This window comes from Oculina patagonica, chromosome 13 (assembly GCF_052425735.1).
Source record: "Oculina patagonica isolate OP01 chromosome 13, crgOcupat, whole genome shotgun sequence".
NCBI classification, from domain to species: Eukaryota; Metazoa; Cnidaria; class Anthozoa; order Scleractinia; family Oculinidae; genus Oculina; species Oculina patagonica.
The window spans coordinates 8,076,775-8,097,689 of NC_135770.1; the positions used below are offsets into that span (position 1 = coordinate 8,076,775).

Sequence of the window (20,915 nt, forward strand, 5' to 3'; positions counted from 1 at the left end):
GCCTGAGTAAACACACTTTGGTTTCTCTTCACTTACTAAATGTAATTCTTCCCCGGCTGGCCCCACTCAATAGGTGTCCGAGATTCTGCCCTGAAAATTTTGGAGTCTTACAAATGTGCGAGGCAGCAAGGCGTGCGAGGCAAGGCAGTGGGACATGCCAGGCAATGCAGTGAGGCATGCGAGGCAGAAATCCCTACTCCAAATAAAAAGGCTAACTGCAAGCTACCTACGCTAACTGTAGGTTATCCAGAGTGCTATATACGTGTAGGCTAACCAAAGTGCTATTTAGACTAACTGGAATGGATCGCACGCCTTGCTGCCTCGCACTTTGTGATGACCCAAATTTTGCACTGTTCTATAGAGATCCGTGCAGGGTGTTGGATTTGAAAAAGTTCAAAACTAAGCACAATCAATCAGGGACACTCAGGGATCTCTGTCAGTAGAGCAACGTCATATGGAATTTTTAAGATAGAATCTCAGATGTCTGTTGAGTGGAAAGGAAATGAGCAGAGGACTGCATGTCTACTCAGTCTGAGCAAATGTTGAAACCTTTTCAGATGATGCTTAAAATAGGTCAATTACACTGTAGAACTTTTCCAATTAGTTAATATGTAGAGAGAGAGTCTGTGTCAGAATGGAGCTTATCCTGGTTTCCATGCAACTACTATAGGAGTATTTCTACCCATCTCTGGATGGGATGCTGTAGTCCATCGCAGGGTTACCCCCCTAGCGTTTAATTTGGCAGTACCCATTTATTCACCTGGGTGGAGAGAGGCACTGAGAGTAAAGTGTCTTGCCCAAGAACACATCGCAGTGCCCTGGCTAGGGCTCGAACCTGGACCACTCAATCTGGAGTCCAGTGCACTAACCATAAGGACACCACGCCTCCCCTGATTGATGTACACATATTTAAAAAAAACACTTTTGTTTGTTTTCAGACATTGTTAAATGATCTGGATCGCACAACTGGACATTACAGAGAGGAGTTTAACTTGAAAATTGCGATAATGTCGTTCATCAATGCAGCACTGAAATATGGAGCAGGGGCGGTATGTTTGTATCATTAACATTGTATTAAAACAAATTTAGAGTTAATGAGGCCTTCCAAGGGGTAAAAACGACAAGCGACATGAGCTTGAACACAGGAACATTTTAACAGCGACAAGCGACATCATTACAGCACTGAAATGAGACAGCGACACAATGCGACAGCTGTTGACAGCTGTTGACTAGGCAACATTGGCTCTTAGAAACATTAGAAACATTGCGACACGGCTACCCCCCTTGGAGGGCCCCTTTAATTTTCTGGGTATAAAAGTGAATATTTTTAGCAATGACGTCATGATGGCATTGTTTATGCCGTCAGGCGGTGGTACCTGTTTGTCTGATATTCTGTTGTGATTGACTGTTCAATAGAACCGAATAGGACTGGGATCTACCCGTAACTATAGAAATAAACATAACATTTATGTTATGCAAACAGAGATCAAGTTTATAAGAAATTGCCGTAAAGAACATGAAGCAAAATACTCCTGGAAAGTTAGAAAGGACTGATACAAAGTATAAACAAAAGAGACAAATTATATATTTGATGAGTTCTATTAGATTCAGGAACAGACATCTCTACACTTTTTAATACAATGGGCCCGTGTGGTCGGCATGTGTAAACAATTAGGAGTCAGCGTTTGACCTTGTATGCTTGCTCACGAGATGTATCATATATGCAGGCACAAGATAACACAACTTTTGTTGATCAATCATTTATGACTATTTTTTTAAAAAAATTTCTTGAAAATTTTTTAAGACCCCCTTGGGAAACACCATGGATTCTGCATGCCTTGCATGCCATTTATAATTTTTGTGACTGTACAGGTTAAGATACCAGTGTAACAAAATAATTCCAAGTTAAAATTACAGTAAGGCTTTTTTTCTTTCAATTTTGGTTACTTATTTATTTAACATTTTACCTTTATTTTACAGGAACATCTTGAATTCCGTATTCATCTTCGGTTTGAGTTTCTTATGCTGGGAATTGAGCCAGTGATTGAAAAGCTGCGTACTCTGGAAAATGCGACTCTTGATAGGTTTGTTCAAAGTGGTTATCTTTTAAATGAGTACAATAAACATGTACATTTTATAAGAATTGTCAGTTGTTTTCCAACTTGTTAATTACATCGTATTACTTACAAATAAAAATTATTTTTTCCTTTTTAGGCATCTGAACTTTTTTGATATAGTAAGACTTGATGATGAAAAAGAACTTTCCAAAAGATATGGAATGGTAATTATCAAATGAAGCTTTTATTCTCTGTGTTTGGATTACAATAGGTAACAGTTTTTTGTGTTGGTTTGTCCTTCTAGTATAGATTTTAACGATGTTATTTCTCTGTTTACTCTGTGGTTTTTGTTTTGATTGAGAACATAATATCAAACACTCGAGACAGTGTTTTATCAGCTATCCAAACACATCAAATGTCGTCAAAAATACTCCGCTGCGCGTCGTATTTTCAACTCTCTTCTAAGTGTCTGGATATCCGATAAAACACTGTCTCTTGTGTTTGATTTATTACTTCAATGCTGTGAATTTATTTTTTTGTAGCCATATATTGATCTGCGCAGTGCCACCTGCATGTTTGACGTCCTTAGAAGAAAGTTGTGCACAACGTCAGCTTATCCACACTTGTTGTCCATTCTCCATCATTTGCTTCTTGTTCCAAGTGAGTATTAAAAACCTCTCTATAAAATTTGTACATGTATGCCTGTGCGATAAGAGTTGCCATGGAATGAGGGTCCAGAGGTTTCCTGCCAAACTTAGCAAGTGTCCACACAAAATCCATTTCTGCCTACCATAAAATTCCGGTTATAAGCCCCCCCGCTTATAAGCCCCCCCGGTTATAAGCCCATCTACCTGGAAACAAAAAAATACATCTGATTATAAGCCCCCCCGGATATAAGCCCCCCTCTACCGGATGACAGTACTGAACAGGGCTAAATGTTGCTTTATTATGCGTTTTTAACTTAAAAACGTATTTCGATCACTACCCCCGAGGCTCGTTTGAAACGTTTTTTTCATCCCCCTTATAAGCCCTCCCGGATATAAGCCCCTCCGCTTATAAGCCCACCCAAAAACCCTTACGAAGTTGTATAAGCCCAGGGCTTATAACCGGAATTCTACGGTATATGCACAGGAAGGTGCAGTTGCCAAATGGTTGGTGTGCTGGATGCCGGATCAAGCCCCAGCCAGGGTCACTGTGTTGTGTTCTTGGATGAGACTCTTCACCCTTAAAGTACCTCTCTCCACCCAGGTGTTAATGGGTACTGGCAAAATTAATGCTGTTAATTCATCATCATCATCATCGTCATCGTCATCATCATCATCATCAGTCGTTGTTGTTGTTGTTATAATAAAACCAGAGTTGAGACCTAGTCAAAGGGAGGCGAAAGTAGTGTTTAGTCGTAAATTAAACTTGCTTAAAGTTGGCGAAATGCCAACTTGTATGAAAGTTTGATCCTGACCAAAATGAACAGTATCAAGTCAATGCAAGAGGGTGCAAATCCTGGCCACACTAAGTCGCAAGTAGCTGCAATTTGAAATTGAACTTGTCTAAGCGTTTAACACTGGCCGTTCAAGTCACTTTGGCTTGAAGATAGACTTTACCTTTTCCTTTTTATCTTCTGCACAATCCTAACAGTAATCAAACATTAATTGTTTGTCTTGCAGATGATCTTGGTGTTGCACGGAGACTATGGCAGTTGATTGACAGAGTCATCCAGCAGATTGCTGTTCAGGAAGACGATGGCAGTGACCCTGATGTGGCTCCATTAGATATCAACGTTAACTACATTCTTGACACGTAAGTGGATATGATTTCTGTTGATGACATTGGTGTGCTGATCTCATCCTAGTAACATAACAATAAATTTTAATAAAACTGATGGTTTTTTCTAATTTTACAGATTACTTCATGAAGATGAGTTACGCAGGGAGGAGCTTGGAGAAGATGGTGAGAGGATAGATTAGTTAATTTATGATAAATAAATATTCATTTTTTTTGCCATCCTAGGGATAATCACACACTATACCTCATATTTTCATTATGATAAGTTCCACACAAGTCCAAAATATTAGCGGAGCCTCACTGTGCTGTTACTCCAAGGGTGTACATAAATTTGGTATTCATTTCATTTTTTTTTTTTGGGGGGGGGGGGGGGGTGGGGGGCAGGGTTGGCGCAGTGCTGAGAGCACTCACCTCCCACCAATGTGGTCTGGGTTTGATTCCGTCCCAGGGCCATATGTGGGTTGAGTTGGTTGTTGGTTCTCGCCGCTCCAAGGGTTTTTCTCCATGTTCTCCAGTTTTCCTCCCTCTTGAAAACCAACATTTCCAAATTCCAATTTAACCTAAATAGAGAACCCGCATAAAAACCAGCTAGAGCTGATGTGGCTTCCTCTCTAAATACAGGGTTGTCAGTGGGTCTTTGAGTAGCTGGTTCCTCCAAAAGTGGTGGCTACAAAACCTCAAACTTATAAAACCCTACTTCCTATTATTTTTAGCGGCGATTTTTATCGGGGAAAAGCCCGGTGCCCGCCTTTCCACCTAAATATAGTAATTTATTTGTATTGCTAATAAATGTTTTCTTTTCCCATCACAGTTGAAGGTCTTAAAGCCAAGCTTCAAAAGAAAGAAAGAGAGGTGGATAGCAAGAAACAAGAATTGGTAAGCAATTAACAAAATGAAGTCACCCCAAACATCAGCTGAACAGGACTTTTACGATGTCATCTGTATTAGGTTCTCCTTAAATTTTCCATTCTGTGCTGCAACGTTAAGGACATTGTTAACTCCATCAGGTAACTTTAAATGTCAGAAAAATCAATCACTAGAAACCAAAATTTGATCTAGTGAACATACAGCCAGGAACATGTAGCTCTGACTGGGAACTGGGACCTGACACAGGTGCAGTGTATACTGCGTGGCACAGGCATCCCACCTGGCACAGCCACCTCATCCTACACGAATGAAAACAATAAAGTATTCACTGCCTTATGTGTCTTGTGTTATCATGCCTATTTCTCATGTTTTTTTTTTTGTTGTATGTACACAGGAAGAGCTAAAGGAGGCATTTGATAAAATGTCCGTCAAGCTTGAAAGGGAATCCCAAGAACGGGAAGAAGCCATGCAACAGATACGTGAAAATGAGGCCAAACTAAATGAAGCTAAAGCAAGAGTGAGTAAAGTTATGTTACCCAAGCCCCATGTCCCGGGGGGGGGGGGGGTACTCTCATAAATTTTTGGGAAAGGAGTGTGCCGCCAAGGTTCTAAAACCCTGACCCTATTTAAGGATAAAGAAAGCGAAAATTGATACCCTTTTTAAGGCCCAAAACCAAAAAATGACACCTTATTCAAGGGAAGGAGAAGCGTTCCGTGACGGCGCAAATAGCGGCTAACCATGCACGGGCAAACAGAAATCTTTATTAAATCGCTTTACAAATACTTGAACGGATAGTTCAGTTTTGAGATACTTTTTTTTTCGTTTAGCTGGGCGTTTATTAAAGCTGATAGAATTTAGGTGACCTATCTAAGGATCACACCGGGAACAAAATGCCAAAAGGAACAAAAACAATACCCTATTTAAGGACCGAGAACCTCCAAAACCATACGCTATCCCGCGGCACATACCTATATAGCCCATATATGGGAGTACCCCCCCCCCCCCCGGGCCCATGTAACACCACAATAAATGTATAGCATTTCAAAACATTGTATTTCGTCGCTGAACAACTCATACATTCATTTCACTATGTTCTTGAAAGTTTTTCACTTGTGAACGACTACCTCGGATGTAGTAGCCAACGTCATTCGTCACGCACTTATGTTTACGGCTAATGGCTTCACATTTGCGGTTATAAACTGTTTCGTAACATATACAGGAAAAGTAATGCACTATTTTTAAGTATCTTTTTACATACCTGCATACCTCCTATCTTGAGAGGACTTGGTCATTTAGCCAATTAATTCCAACATTTAACGCCTACATACCATAACATGTTCTTAGTATCTAAAGAAGACTCGGTCATTTAGCAAATGAGACTCCAGTTAACTCCGACATTCATGTCTCCTACGTTCAACATTGTTCATTTCACGAACTGGCCAGCAAAATCTGGTCCTTTAAAAAAGAATGTCCCATTTTTCAGTAATTACAAAGTGTCTGTTACATGTAGATAGGTTCTACTTAAATCATGCAATTCTTTGAGTTAAAAAATTTATGTTGTGGGATTTGTGTTTGTGTTTTGGGATGCGTTGTGTTTTATTTTGCTTTTTGAGTTGTTTTAAGTGTAACAGTCTGTTTTTGGCTACAGCAGATGACTGTTAAAATGCTGTTTATCCTATTTTTCCAAGATTGAACTTGAAGGTCAAGAAAGACACAAGCTAGAAGAAATGCTTAAAGGAGTTGGAGCATCAATACCTGACGACGCCAAGATTTCCAACTTGACTAGCGCTGCAGCAGCAGCAAAGTTATCACCAATGACTGGGGTAGCACCCCCACCCCCTCCTCCCCCACCACCAGGTGGACCTGCACCTCCCCCACCTCCACCCCCTCCTGGAGGAGCTCCCCTACCACCTCCCCCACCTGGTGGATTTCCAGGTAGTCCAGCCCCACCCCCTCCCCCTGGAGGCAAATCAGAGGGTGGATTTTTTGGTGCTATTAGGCAACCGAACAGAAAAGCACCAAAACCTTCTCAACCGCTCAAGTCATTCAACTGGGCAAAGTTACCTGATGTAAGTAAATCTTTTCTCTTATTTTTTCTTGAGTATAGTTGATTGAGCCAGCACAGCTGTTCTATTCATTCGGTTAGTTGGGAAGCCCGCATGAAAAATGGGATTAGCGCTAAGAACGGCAAGCGCAAAAAGCAAGGCCTGGAACATACTAGCCAGCGTGCAAACGAGCATGAAAATAACTTTACATGAGGAAGACGCGACCCACAGGGACCGTGAAAAATGCGTTGCCCCCCCCCCCCCTACTTCTTTTGTGGTTTAAATAAGCTTTGATTTAATTTTTTTAAAAACCAGTTTAACTTTTCTTTTTCCATTGTCACATAATCTGGAACAAAAGGAAATAAAAATCAAAATGGTTTGAAGAATTTTAAACCAGAGAACATTTGAATCACAACATTTACAGTTATAAGAGCAACTTTGAGCAATGGTTAATACACTATACAAAAAAACCCATTAACATTACCATAAAGTGTTGACCATGGAAAAATGTGATTGAATTGTTTAATATAAATGTGTGGAGATATCCCTCACTATTGCTTGCATATTGATGTCTTTGGCTTATTCGGAGTTTTTGATTTTTAATTTTAGTCGAAAATTAAAGGAACAGTATGGACAGATATTGACGATGCAAAGGTGAGATTTTTGATCTCTAATTACGTATCTTAGCTAAATTTAGGCGTAGGAAATGGTCACCAAATTCGGTGAAATAAAAAAGTATCCGCTTAAAACAGTGAAGAAACATTTCAATGGCACAGCAAATACAAAAGAAGGTACGGATGGACAAAAGTGAAGAAGATTGAAACGGATTGCGATATGAGTTTTTGAAATACTCTGAAATACTGTTAAGCTGAACAGTTTTCAAAGTTAATCTCGTTCGCTCTTAACTTTAAATTATAACGCCGGGAGACATTTGGTTGTAGTGAAGCTATGGTTTTGTCATTTCGATCCACAGAAGTAATTTCTTTCCATCATGATAGTTTCATACCGAGTATTTGGCAAAACGTAATAAAATAAACTTAATTCAGCTTGTAATAAGATGCTCTAAGATAAACATGTTTATGGGATGAGCATGAAAACTTCATTACTTAAGTAATATATTTTTTGAAAAACTGTATAGTTGGCTAAAGTTCTGGCGAATTGTTGCATTGTTATGTGACAATTTGTTTGCTGGACATTGTTCAGGCGGGCCTCACAACAAAGAGCTCTTTTCTGAGTTTTTCACTATAAACAACAAAAAAGGAGAAGTTAAAGATGAATTCCAGTCCGTACTGCGCAATCTCGGCTGCATTTTTTTTGTGAGCCCACACGAAGGGATTTTTTAAAAAAAAAAATAAAAATTCCGCGACAAACTTTTTTTTTTTTTCTTTATTAACGCCATATTTCCTTAAAAAAAAAAAAATAAGGATAAAAAATTTTTTTTTTCCTTTTTTCTCTCCGGAATTTTTTAAAAAAAAAAAATTATGGGGAAAAAAAAAATTTTTTTTCTCAACCAAAAATAAAAAAAAAAAAAAAAAAAAAAAAAAAAAAAAAAAAAACCCCGGGCGCGCGCGGGAGGGAAGAACTGCAAAGGATTTGATTTGTAACTTACTTTTTTTGAACAAAAATTATTCTTTTGCAGGTATATGCTGTCATGGATTTTGAAGACTTTGACAGAATGTTCTCTGCCTACCAAAAAAAGGAGGTATGTATGAAACGAAGTTAACTTGAGAAAAATATTGAGAAAAAAAAAAACAATGCCGATAAGAATCGAACCCATGATCTTCGCACAATACATGCCGGTCTACAACATTTTGATGGCTTCTTTTTCAACTAACCAATCAAAAAACTACTAGTGGAACGTAGAATTGACAGCTGTCAGAGAGAATGACCTCATTATAGGAAGTTGCCGCTTGCGTTTATTTAAGTATTTGAAATTAACGCGAATTGACGGGAAAATTACTTCCCAAAAAAGGAAATTAACGCGAAAGAGAGGGTAACATTTCAAAATGAAGGTAATTTACGCGACGTACACAAAGAAAAACACTTGTTGAGACAACAGGAACAAGTCTATTTCAACACTAGGCGTATGATCCTAAACGTAGGGGTTATTTAAAGCGAAGGAATCTGACCGCCTCGAGCGTTCTTCACAGTTTTAGTGATACCGGCAGATTTCCACCCTGATGAAATAATGCCTTTTCTAGGAGTCAAAAACGTCTGGACTGTATCAGGAAATTGGGGCCAAAATATAGAAATTAAGCTCATGGAAATTAACGTTTCACTTAATTAACGGCACGGAAATTAACGTTAACAAAAATTAACGTGACTTAAATTAACGCGAATTTTTGAAATTTGCGTTTAACTTAATTTCATGAAGCGTTAAGTATATTTCATTTCATTATAAATTAGTATAGGGTAATCAAAAACTTTTTCAAATGGCACTGGTACTAAAATCAAAGGCTGTTGATAACTGGTAACAATGCTGTTTTTACACAAAGAAATGTCAGTAAAGTTTTGCGTTTTATTTATTCTCAATTTAGAAAGACGCCAAGGATGCTGTTGACAGTGTATCAAGACCGAAAGAGCTGTCACTAATCGATAGCAGACGTGCTCAGGTGTGCACTCCTCACTTTATAGGACACTTAACAAAATTATTGCGTTCTGATTGGATGAGAGCAGTTCAGAAGTTGACACGAAGTCTTCCGAAGATTTCCGAATTTGACGCGAAGTCCCGAAGATTTGCGAACTTGACCTGCAACCCGAAAATGTAGTTTAATTAAAACGAATTACCGAAATCTCCTCAGAAAAGCGTAAATAATACAAGTTGTATGGCTCGAAAATGAGCAGGTTTTGTTCCTAATTACAAACGTATCCATGTAGTTTTATGTTAAAGGCATACTTGAATTTTGCCTTTTAGAATTGCGGCATTCTGCTCACGAAACTAAAGATGACAGACGAGGAGATCACAACAGCCATTCTTTCAGTGGATGAAAACGACGAACTATCAAAAGACATGGTCGAACAGGTAGCAACAAACTTCATTGAATTATTTATGTCTGAAATACATCGCTATGTAAGTCTAGAAGGCATTGCCAGCTTTAGAGGCACTGTCTCGCTGGCTGGCCAATGTTTCGTCTAACGTGTTGACTAGTTTAGTCCACTTTGAGCCATTTTGCATGAGAAAATTTCGAAGAAAAACATGCTAAACAATGCACTAGACGACGCCGTACAACAATTTTTGTATGAATAAGAACTGTATAATAAGGTAATAAGGTAGCCCCCCCTGTATTTGCCAGGTGAGACTCCCAGTGTCTTGCCCAATAACACTAGACAATTGGCTCGATCACTAATTCTCGAGCCTTGTACAATAACCATGAGCATACTTTGTTTGCCCTGTTGTTTTCTTTAATGTCAATTCAATTGTGAACCGCACTCTAAACAGATGGCTCAAGTGGTTATCTTTTGATAACTTGTTTTGTTTTGTTTGTTCATCTGCAGCTTTTGAAGTACGTCCCAACATCAGACGAGAAGAATCTTCTAAATGCACACAACAAAGAAATCGAGAACTTTGCTCGAGCGGATAGATTTTTATACGACATGTCAAGGTTAGAAATGAGATTTTGAATGAAACCAAATTAGCTTTTTCCTTTTTGTCGTAGTTTCAATTAAAACTTAATGTTAGCAGCAAAGAAATACTTCTATGGATCTAAATGACAAAACCATAGCCTCATTACAAACAAATATGTCTCCCGGGCGTTATTATTAAAAGTTAAAAACCAACGAGGTTAACTTTGAAAACTGTTCGACGGCCTAACAGTAGTTTTTAAAAACGCCATATTGCGATCCGTTTAATTTTCTTCAACTCTGTACCTTCTTTTGTATTCGCTTTTTTACTGAAATGTGCCTTCACTGTTTTAAGCCTGGCTATTTTTATATTTCACTTAATGTGGTGGCCATTGTTTTACGTCTAATTCTGGCTAAAATCCGTGACACAATTCCTTTATTTAAGTTCGACTTTTACTGTATTCCGTAAATATGTTTGTAGTTTAAATTTCTTATCCTGATATTTTTCCATACACGAACTTGCCTTTTTGCTTACTTATTTACAGAATTGTTCATTACGAGCAAAGACTAAAATCCTTGTTTTATAAGAAGAGATTCCCCGAAAGAATGGGCGAAGTAAAACCAAGAGTGCAAGGTATGTGAATGATTAGAAACTTTTTTTTCATTTAATTGTTCCCAAATTGGACCGTAAACTAATTTTGGGATAATGTTGTTGCATCTAACAAAGCTTGATTTTTCTTGATAGCTGTACTTGAGGCGTCCAAAGAACTTCAGAGAAGTAAAAGGCTTAGAATATTGTTGGAAGTTGTTCTCGCGTTTGGTAACTACATGAACAGAGGTGCAAGAGGGAACGCTGTCGGTAAGAGAGGGCTATTTTTTGCCGAGTGGGGGGGGGGGGGGGGGGGTAGTTATCGTTTTTGCGACTGGAATAGGCCTTGTTTTTCGACGCCATCTTGACGAGTAGGCAAAGCGGGTAGAAATTACAGTGTTTGTATGGGAATCCGACGGCAAATATCTTGTACAAAAATTGAATTCTGGACAACTTATGAATTGTAAAGTTAAGATACTAGGCAAAAGTTTTTATTTGCCGAGTTTGAAGGATGTAGCTGGACTAGAAAGCGTTCAGTTATGTTTTTAATTTCACATACATTTGTCTATAATTTTTCTCGCGTACAGCGTCAATCATGCCAAAAAATTGAATTCTGGGCTGGTAGGGCCGCGGCCCCACCACTTTTGGGCTAAAAAAATAATCAAAAATTAAAATAAAAACAAAGACTTGAAACAAGTTTTTCAATATGATAAAATTATTTTCAATTGTCATCCCCCTAGCTTGTTGTTCTGTTAGGCAAGAGTGAGATAAGGATTTTTTTTATGTGGTACTTAATTCATTTATTTTTAAGGATTCAAGCTGGGCAGTTTGAACAGGATTATCGACACCAAATCCAGCTCGAATTCGAAAATAACTCTTCTTCACTACCTCATCATGGTACTGGAAAGGAAGGTAAGTTTCTTGCGAACGAAATGCAAGTCCCTGCCCACGATGGCAGTGGTTTATTACAATAATCCAATCAGCGGTGAAAATCGTAACCGGCACCAAGCGCGGGAAACCGTTTGACGGGTGGCAAGGGCGCGAAAACATGAAACCGGCGCTAATCGCGGGAATACGTGCAACAAGCAGCAAGCGTGGGTAAACCACAGGCGGCCCAGGCTCTCTCGTTAATTATTTGCAACGGTCGTTCCCTCAGTTGTCGGTTCGACTCAAGCGATCGAAAAATATGCTTCATAAATTGACGAATTTGAGATCTTTCGTTCCTAAATTACAATAAACTGTAAGCCATATAAATAAAGATCACTTACCCTCAAAATCACACAATAACAGACAATCAACAATAGGTAAGTGATCTTTATTTATTTGGCTTACAGTTTATTGTAATTTAGGAACGAAAGATCTCAAATTCGTCAATTTATGAAGCATATTTTTCGATCGCTTGAGTCGAACCGACAACGACCCTTGCAAATAATTAACGAGAGAGCCTGGGCCGCCTGTGGGTAAACGTGTAACCTGCAGCACGAAGCGCGGGAAAACGTTTGACCAGTGCTAAGCGCGGGAAAACGTTTGACCAGTGCTAAGCGCGGGAAAACGTTTGACCAGTGCTAAGTGCGGGAAAACGTTTGACCAGTGCCAAGCGCGGGAAAACGTGTACCCTCCGCCGAGCACTGGGAAAGCAATGTCAAATCGATTTCAAACATTTGGGCCAAACCACAATTACACGAGTTCTTTAAACAATGATAGAGTTCGCTGAAAACAACATTCAAACTCGTGAGAGCAAACATCTAATTCACAGGGAGTGGAAATTTAAAATTCCTAGCGTTCTTACGCGTGTACACAATTTATATCCAATTGACCAAATTTCGGTTCTGACAGTGCAATTACACTGTTTTTTTTTTTACCTAAAAGAACAAATTAACAGGTTCCTGAAAATCACGATAACGATAACGAGTTTATTAGAGGTAATTGAGGAATCCAAATGACTACTAGTATTTCATAGGTTATTAAGAAATACCGGTAACTTTTTTCTTTCAGTATCCTGAAGTCCTCAAGCTAGAAGAAGAATTGGCGCACGTCAGAACAGCCGCTAAAGTCAAGTGAGTGTCAAGGCTGGTTTTCAAAGGGCATGGACACAAGCGCAAAGGCCCGAAAAGCGAGGAAGTATCTTTCTTGCTCGTTTTGCCAGGCCTAACGCATAAACGCTTATAAGAAGAACGAACACGCTCATTCTTCTTTTGATGTCCTCACTAGGAATAAAGTCGCAGAAGCCACAAAAACAAACAATTTTGTTTTCTTGTGCTAATGTAATGTAATGTAATGTAATGTAATGTAATGTAATGTAATGTAATGTAATGTGCGCATTTCCCAAAGCTCAAAGCTCAATGCGCTTCACAATTAGAGTCATGGGATGAGATCGGACATCCAATGCCCCTTGGTGGAATCGTGCTTGAGCTACGTTATAATAGGCTTCATATGTACTATCTTTAAATTACTCTTTGTTTTTTATTTTAGTTTGAACGACTTAGAGACCGAAACAACTGCTGTCAAAAAAGAACTGAAAGAGGTCGAGAAGGTAAGCAGACCTTTCAAAAACTCATTAAGAAAATACAAGGACATTAATGTTTAATGAGTGTCTATATCTGATAAAGACACGGCTAAATTTTATATCTAATCTTCTTGGCCAAAATAGCTCAAAATCTAAATATCAGTGCAAGAATGAAAAGATCTACATCAGAGGTTTTTGGAGCGGTTCTGCGCCGAGTGTTTTAGACTTGAAAGTGCCGTAGCTAAGCTTCTAGCATAGACGAGGCAAAGTCTGCGATCGCCGAAAGCACGAGCCACTAGACGGATTAAGGGGAATTCGCCCCAGAACATTTTGAAATCTAAAAGCCCTGAAACGCTTTTTACCGCGGCATTTTCAAAAGGTATTTCTTCAGAAAAATCAAGCTCCTTTAACTGAAGATTATTTTACAAACTAATAGTATTTAAATAATAAATTATTTTTCGTTTGTCATACGACGTAGTCTCGTGTGATGGAGATCGGGACGTTTAGACTCCACACTGCTAGTCTTCATCAGGCGATAAGGTCGACTGGTTGTGTGTAAACTTATAAAGCACGCTGCTGCGCTGTGATTGGTTGGTTTTCAACAGCTGTGATTGGTGCATTTCGATCCTCGCTGTTTCTGTGTCCTGTTGTTCCCTCAGCGGTCCGCTGTCGTACAGTTCTCCTGTTGTTTTGTTTTTTGATCGTGGGCATCCATGCTTCAGGAATTTCAATTCCATTATCCCTGTTCATATTATTAGGTTGTAGTCTTATGTGAATTGCTTCTTTGACCCTGCGTTTGTACCAGTGTGGGTCACGATCAATAAACTTTACCTCGTTCCAAAGCGGTAGTGTCCGGTGTTGTTGGTGTGTTCTGCAACGGCGGAGGTCTGGGTACGGGCGAGTCGGATGTCCCGGTCGTGTTCTTTGATCCTGTCTTGCATAGGTCTTCCCGTCTCACCGTAGACTTGCCACAAGTCGACCTCGCGAGTTTTCAGAGTAAATAAGCGAGCGAAGCGATCCTTTTAGGTCGCGAAGCGGTCGTGCGAGCGACGAAGTCGCGAGGAGACGAAGGACTTTTTTGAAAGTCTAGTCTCACCGATGTAAACTTTGCCACATTCACAAGGAATCCTGTAAACGACGCCATCTTGCTTAGTGGAATCAACAGCGTCTTTCGGCAGTACTAGGTGTGATCGTAGTGTGGTTTCCGACTTGAAAACAGCCCGCACGCCTTGTTGTTGTAGGCAGCGGCGAAGTTGTTCGGAAAGGCCTTTGACGTAGGGCAAAACCGCAGTGGATTTAAACTCGGTCGCGGGTTCAGCATTGGTGCTCGGTTTTCTGGTCTTGGTGATCTTCTGCAAGAAAGAAAAAGGATAACCATTAGATACAAGAACAGATGACAGATGTTTGTCTCCTTGGAGATAACAGATGGTTTTGTTACGAGGCGTTTAGCACGATCGTTTATCATTATCGTAAAGACACTTAACAATACCGCGTATTGTTAAGTGTTAACAATACCGCGTATTGTTAATAGTATTTTGTTTTTAATTTCGGGTTAAAATCTAGACGAGGCAAGTGCCTCGTCTTGCCTCTTACTAGCTACGGCACTGCTTGATAAAGCTCGAACTGCGAGTCAATTAAACATTACATGAACTACTTGATTTACACTGAAGTTTTCACGGGACCAAAGCTAAACTTGTATGCTTTCTGTGTTTTGTAGGAGCTTGAATTTCAGCATAAAAAGAAGGAACGCACTCATGGAGACAAGTTTGTAGAATCTATGGGCTCCTTTGTGAAAGTTGCACAGTTCTCATTGTCTGAGTTGGACGACACTTGGAAGGATATGAAACAAAAGGTCAGTTTTTACTTCCCAAATAATAATTCATCCACGCTGACTAGTCTGAATAGTTAAAAGAATTGAAAATCAAGGACGGAAAAAAGGCTCTATTTTTCAAACTAAGTTCAACAAGTTAAAGTTCTCAGTTATTCTGTCTGTCATTCAGTCAACCAGTCAGACAAACAGACACAGACAGACAGACAGACGCTCGGTCGGTCGGTCGGTCAGTCAGTCAGTCAGTCAGTCAGTCAGTCAGCCAACCAGCCAGCCAGTCAGTCAGTCAGTCAGTTAGTCAGTCAGTCAGTCAGTCAGTCGGTCAGTCAGCCAGGCGGTGTCCCCCCAACCAACCAACCAGCCAGCCAGCCACCCAGTCAGTCAGCCAGTCAGTCAATTGGCCAATCAGTCAGTCGGTCGGTCAGTGGGTTGCTCGATCAATCAGTCAGTCGGTCGGTTGGTCAGTGGGTTGGTCATTCACTTGGTCACAAACATAACCTTTCATTTCGGTAGTCAACTGATTTGTTTTTCAATTAACCGTTCAATTTAAGTAAATTACAAGCTAAGACTGTTCTCAAAACATTTTTCGTACTGTGTGGTTATGATGAAATTTAACTTTGTTCTGCCTGTTTAGTATGCAAAAGCAGTGGCCATGTTTGGAGAAGATTCAAAGCAGCTCCAATCAGATGAGTTTTTCGGCCTGTTTTCTGCATTCTTGGTTTCCTTTGCGGTAAGTTGCTACCACGTTGTTTTCGCGCGTGATCGACTACTTTCAATCACCCTCGTCTTGGGTACTACTAGGCAGCACTTTCTTAAACCTGTATCCACAACTTTCGATCCATCATCATTTCGAAAATTAAACACCATTTCTTTTTGGGAAAATATTTAAGCGATGACGTAAGTGATGGCGTTATCGCTTTATGTCACGAGGCGATGGAAGGGATCTTTTTGTTTATTGTCTGTTGTGCGCGATCGAACGCAAGAAAAGTGAACAGAAATGAAGTATAACCTAACAGACCCCTTGTGAAACATCATCGCTTCTGCATGCATTGCGTGCCATTTATTTTTGTGTGCCAAGAAATGTATTCAGTGGAGAGCAAGCTGAGACCTGCACTTTGTTTTTTCACATACAGGAAGCAAGACATCAGAACGAGGAAATGAAAAAGAAAAAAGAACAAGAAGAAAGAAAAGCGCGTGCCATGGTCGAGGTAAAATAATTTCTTATTTTATTTCTCGTTGAAAATTGATGACAACGATGTTTTCTCTCTCTAATTCACTTCCAGTCAATTTGATAAACGCCTAATGTTTACAAGAAATCTTATATTGGAAACCATTGCTTGAAATCTTTGTGTTGGTTTCCCAAACTTCTCAGCCAATCACAGTCAACAATCGCACGAGCATCTCCCCTCACCAGACAGCACGGTTTTTGATTGGCTAAGGAACAAGAAAGCCAATTCAAAAGTGACAAAAAGTTGTTAAAATTAAATTTATGCCACTCACTCCATGGGAGCGTACGAGTTTGAGATCAAGCGAGAGCTTGAAGTAGAAACTTTTTTCAACTCTCGTTGACGTCTAGCTGTCGTTTTATCCAGCTTGCCTTTCATTTTGTTACCTTTTTATCGAAATATTCTAAAATTAATCCCTCATAAAAATAGGAAAAAAATCTTACATTCACGACAAACACAAAACTACTCAATTCCGCGTCTGAACGGCAGACGACAGAAGTTGAATTTTTCCCCTTGGCGGGAAAAATAAACGACATGCTTGATGTCTGGTCTCATCCCATAGATTTGAATTGTAAAGCGCATTGATCATGAGCTTTGTAAATGCGCTATATAAGCACCCATATCATATCATATCATGTCTCCATTGACCAGTAAGACTCAAATCCGTTTTGTTTTACTTTTCAGCAAAAAGAACGGGATCGACAAAGGTCAGCCGCCAAGAAACTCATTCACAATAATCAACCTGTCCCAGAAAAGAAAACTAGCAGGAAAACTAGCGCAGGAGGAGACAATAGAGGCGAATTCGACGATTTAATTTCAGCGCTGAGGACTGGAGACGTTTTTGGCGATGAACTGAGTAAAATGAAAGGTCGGAGGCGGACGGCACCGCCGAAGCAGGCTCGGCGAGTCGAAAATGTTCCCGAACGTGAACGAGCGTCACCGAAGGTAAACACTAAGTTTTAAAGACAACGAAAGTCTTCATTACGCACAATTTGTCGTGTTGGGTGCTTGTGTCGTACAATAGAATGCCGTTCGTATTTTGCTGTACGTGAGAAAATGAAGATCTAAAAACTAAATTCTAGTTGTATAAGTTTGTGAAAATCATACAACGGACTGTTGGTAGGCTTAAAGTTAAGTGTTGTTTAAACATTTTCGCGTAAGAAAACGGAGAGTTAGACAACACATAAGTCGGTGGAATAAGTGCCAGTTTAGGCAAATCTTTTTTGAAGCACTCGGAGAATTTCCGAATATTTGATCCAATCAAAAACTAGCGCGAACGCTCACGAGTACTCCAAAAGCAATCGCGCGAACAAATACGTCATGTTGCTTAGCAACTTCTGTGACGAAGACCGCGGGCTCAGTCACTTCTCGGCGTAGAAGTGATCGCGCCACTATCTGGCACTTGTTCTCCCAACAAAGGTGGCAAGCTTAGCACAAGGATCTAAAAGATAGAGTGGAATGCAAAAAATGTGAGAAAACATTATGAGCTAGTGAAAACAAGTGACTTGTCTTGATAACAGGCTTTAACTAGTAAAGTAGTTTTGTGCGAACCAAAGCGAGGGCAACTCAATTAGAACGCACGATGTGAAAGTTAAACGTCACTTTCAGCCATAACGTGTTTGTAATAACGTAAAATTCCGAAAAAAAGACCCCTCCCGAAAAAAAAAGGAGAAAGGGGGACGTTAAGCAAACATTAGGCTTGGGCTTATTTTCGGAATTTTACGGTATTGTGGTCACACTGACTTGTTATATTAAGATAATATTTTCCTCATAGGAGACTAGGTTTAAAAGTTTTTAAATTTAATTGCCGGTTAACAGTGGTATTGCCGATTTGGGATGTGTGCAGATCGGCAAATGCCGTAAAATACTGGTTATAAGCCCCCCCCCCCCCCCCACCCAACCCTCTAGATTAAAGTATTCCGGTAATCTCCCCCCCCCCCCCCCCCCTGCCATGCCGATTTAAGACGGAATCCACTAGGAAGTCGAGTAATATTTATTAAAGTTGGACAAAAATCAATTTCCAGAATAATTTAAATCCTATTGCGTTATTTCCTATCCTTAATAAAAGGTAAAGATGTAATAATTATCCGTGATAACACCAAACAATTCTTATCAGAGTTGAGAAAATGAATTTCAAAGTTCACAAGGTATGGGCAAAATCTCACGTGTAGCCATTTTGTAAATTCGTCTTAAGCGATTCAGTGGAATTCAGCGGAACTTCAAAATGTGTTTTCGATGTGTGGTGTTGTTAGAAAAGATTTCTTTTGATAAGATATTTGAAGCAGTAACAAAAAAGTTTGCAATAAGGTGGAAATAATTCTGGTACAACAATTTCTTATCAGAGTCTGAGAAAATGATATTTAAAGTTCACAAGCTATGGGCAAAAGCTTACATCTTTTAAGCGATTCAGTGGAATTCAGCGGAACTTCAAAATGTGTTTTCGATGTGTGGTGTTGTTAGAAAAGATTTCTTTCGATAAGATATTTGAAGCAGTAACACAAAGGCTTGCAATCAGGTGTAAATAGTTTTGGTACATAATTTTGTCCAATAACTACTCGAAGTCCTGGCGGATTTCCTCTTAAGCTCTCCGGGTTTTAACCCCACCCAGGGACCCCTTACGAAGTTTTATAAGCCCAGGGCTTAAAACCGGCATTTTACGGTGAATAAATTGAGTTTCAGTTGGAAGAAATTCTACGGTTTAATGGCCGTTCGAGCTTAGCAGTGTTTCATGCTGCATGAAAATGGCGCTTGACCTAAAATAGAAGACGTACCGAAAATTATCATCGGTTTATTGTTTTTTAGTTTAATAACTTGGCTACAGCTATAGAAAAGTCTTTTGAGTCTGAATATTTGAGTCTGGAGCGAAAACATTGTGTTGTACTCTGCCTCGTTCCCAGGCGCCGGTCGGCCGCAAATCCATGAGCGCGGGGGTTGATGGTTAGTAACGCCAAGCGAACCGTCCGCATCAGGCCCACAACGCCAAGCGAACCGTGCACGACCAAGGAGGAGAACGCCTGGTGACGAGGCAGGTGTTATACTCGCGTGCAAATCAAACGAGATTTTACTTGAACAGCTTTACACCGGGCCTCGTTGCGAAAGTGAGACGAGAGGCAACAGAAAATGCGTCAGGCTTTTGCAAACAGGTGGAAATGTTTGTTATTTTTATTGTTTTGTGACCAGCAGCCTTTGGCTTAGGCAAGAAGATAAAATTACTGCGCCCAAATATATTTAGCTTTAATTGAGCCCCTTCCGTTTCTTGCAGCGGACGGCGTTTATTTTCTTAGGCGTGCGCAGCTCACTAAACTGGTAAGGCAGAGTGACAGCTTGCTGAACCAGTTTACAAAGTAGGAATGTAATGTGTGCGAATTCACAGAGACGAAAAAAGTTATGCTCTCAACATTTTGCTTGGTAATGTTAAGGCTCAACTTTGTTCTCTCCGAATAACTCCATATTTCGTACATGTAATAAAATATACTTAAATCATGATACACGTTAGTATCAACAGATAATTATATAAATTTAAATTATATTGTAAGTTAAATTAATTACTTGTGTCCTTAATTATTCGGTAAGTTCTGACTAGTGTCATAGTTTTATTACCGTATTAGGGGGGGGGGGGGCCCTAACTTGAATTCATTGATTAGTTGAGTAGCATGGCTGTTCATTGCTTTTGGTACCTTTATTTTTTGTACGACGCAGCTAGCGAAATGTTCATTATTCTGTAGATATTTTTATTTCTGTATTCATTTCGCCTTGCTCTAGAATGGAGGCGTTTTAAAAAAATTGTATGTATGTATGCTTTTTTTGTAAATTAAGAGACATCAAAAGTTTACCCATTTGTAAATTAAAGGAATGAGGCAATTCATTTGACGCCTAAATAAAATGTGGCAATTTACTTGCATCGTAGTTCTCCATTTCACGCCGAGTTTCTTTCATCTTGTCTTCGTTGTAGAAACGTTATCCTCTTTCGCAAACAGCTCAAAAAAAAAAACAGTTTGAAAGTTTTGTCAATTGCACTTAATTGTACCTTAACTGCAAGGGGCAAAAATTAGTACTCGCGAAAATTATTAAGAATAAGGTACACACTTTTCACAAATATGAGAAGGGACTAGTCTCCTTCGCAGCCGTTGTTTAGACTCGTCACGCAACGCTCTTCCCTCCACAGTGCTGAGAAGCGTTACGTGACGACACAAAGAGACTAGGGAGGGATATGAAGAAATTGGGTTTCGGAAGAGGGGGGGGGGGGGGGTTAGGCCTTTCTCGATTATGCTTGCATTTGTTTCGGCATTTTTTGGGAAAACGAGCATTTTTTTTCTTTTTTTCTTGAAAAAGAATTGCTAGCATTTTCTGTCATTTTTCATGACTGTGATCCAGATTTCAGCACTCAGAACTCAGAAGGATAAATAATCCTAAAATTTCACAATTTTGATTACTTAATTTGATTGTTTTCTGT

The 20,915-nt window shown here is 39.6% G+C and overlaps 1 protein-coding gene and 1 long non-coding RNA gene across 2 annotated transcripts in view; both read left to right on the forward strand.

Moving 5' to 3' along the window:
* LOC144634919 (disheveled-associated activator of morphogenesis 2-like) overlaps nucleotides 1-18,420 on the forward strand; it is a 28,262-nt gene extending 9,842 nt beyond the window's left edge. The window contains exons 9-31 of the mRNA XM_078493972.1: nucleotides 939-1,049; nucleotides 1,981-2,084; nucleotides 2,215-2,281; nucleotides 2,600-2,717; nucleotides 3,722-3,854; nucleotides 3,958-4,004; nucleotides 4,651-4,715; nucleotides 5,101-5,223; nucleotides 6,396-6,776; nucleotides 7,362-7,406; nucleotides 8,392-8,454; nucleotides 9,290-9,364; nucleotides 9,667-9,774; nucleotides 10,248-10,354; nucleotides 10,859-10,947; nucleotides 11,059-11,172; nucleotides 11,714-11,814; nucleotides 12,898-12,959; nucleotides 13,375-13,435; nucleotides 15,126-15,260; nucleotides 15,871-15,966; nucleotides 16,370-16,444; nucleotides 17,147-18,420. Of these exons, the coding sequence (XP_078350098.1) occupies nucleotides 939-1,049; nucleotides 1,981-2,084; nucleotides 2,215-2,281; nucleotides 2,600-2,717; nucleotides 3,722-3,854; nucleotides 3,958-4,004; nucleotides 4,651-4,715; nucleotides 5,101-5,223; nucleotides 6,396-6,776; nucleotides 7,362-7,406; nucleotides 8,392-8,454; nucleotides 9,290-9,364; nucleotides 9,667-9,774; nucleotides 10,248-10,354; nucleotides 10,859-10,947; nucleotides 11,059-11,172; nucleotides 11,714-11,814; nucleotides 12,898-12,959; nucleotides 13,375-13,435; nucleotides 15,126-15,260; nucleotides 15,871-15,966; nucleotides 16,370-16,444; nucleotides 17,147-17,425 (2,559 nt within the window). The 3' untranslated portion in view covers nucleotides 17,426-18,420. The remainder of the gene's footprint in view (nucleotides 1-938; nucleotides 1,050-1,980; nucleotides 2,085-2,214; nucleotides 2,282-2,599; nucleotides 2,718-3,721; nucleotides 3,855-3,957; nucleotides 4,005-4,650; nucleotides 4,716-5,100; nucleotides 5,224-6,395; nucleotides 6,777-7,361; nucleotides 7,407-8,391; nucleotides 8,455-9,289; nucleotides 9,365-9,666; nucleotides 9,775-10,247; nucleotides 10,355-10,858; nucleotides 10,948-11,058; nucleotides 11,173-11,713; nucleotides 11,815-12,897; nucleotides 12,960-13,374; nucleotides 13,436-15,125; nucleotides 15,261-15,870; nucleotides 15,967-16,369; nucleotides 16,445-17,146) is intronic.
* LOC144635118 (uncharacterized) overlaps nucleotides 1-20,363 on the forward strand; it is a 69,600-nt gene extending 49,237 nt beyond the window's left edge. Inside the window, exon 2 of the long non-coding RNA XR_013567318.1 lies at nucleotides 18,581-20,363. This is a non-coding gene — a long non-coding RNA (uncharacterized LOC144635118). The remainder of the gene's footprint in view (nucleotides 1-18,580) is intronic.
* The last annotated feature ends 552 nt before the right edge of the window (nucleotides 20,364-20,915 follow it).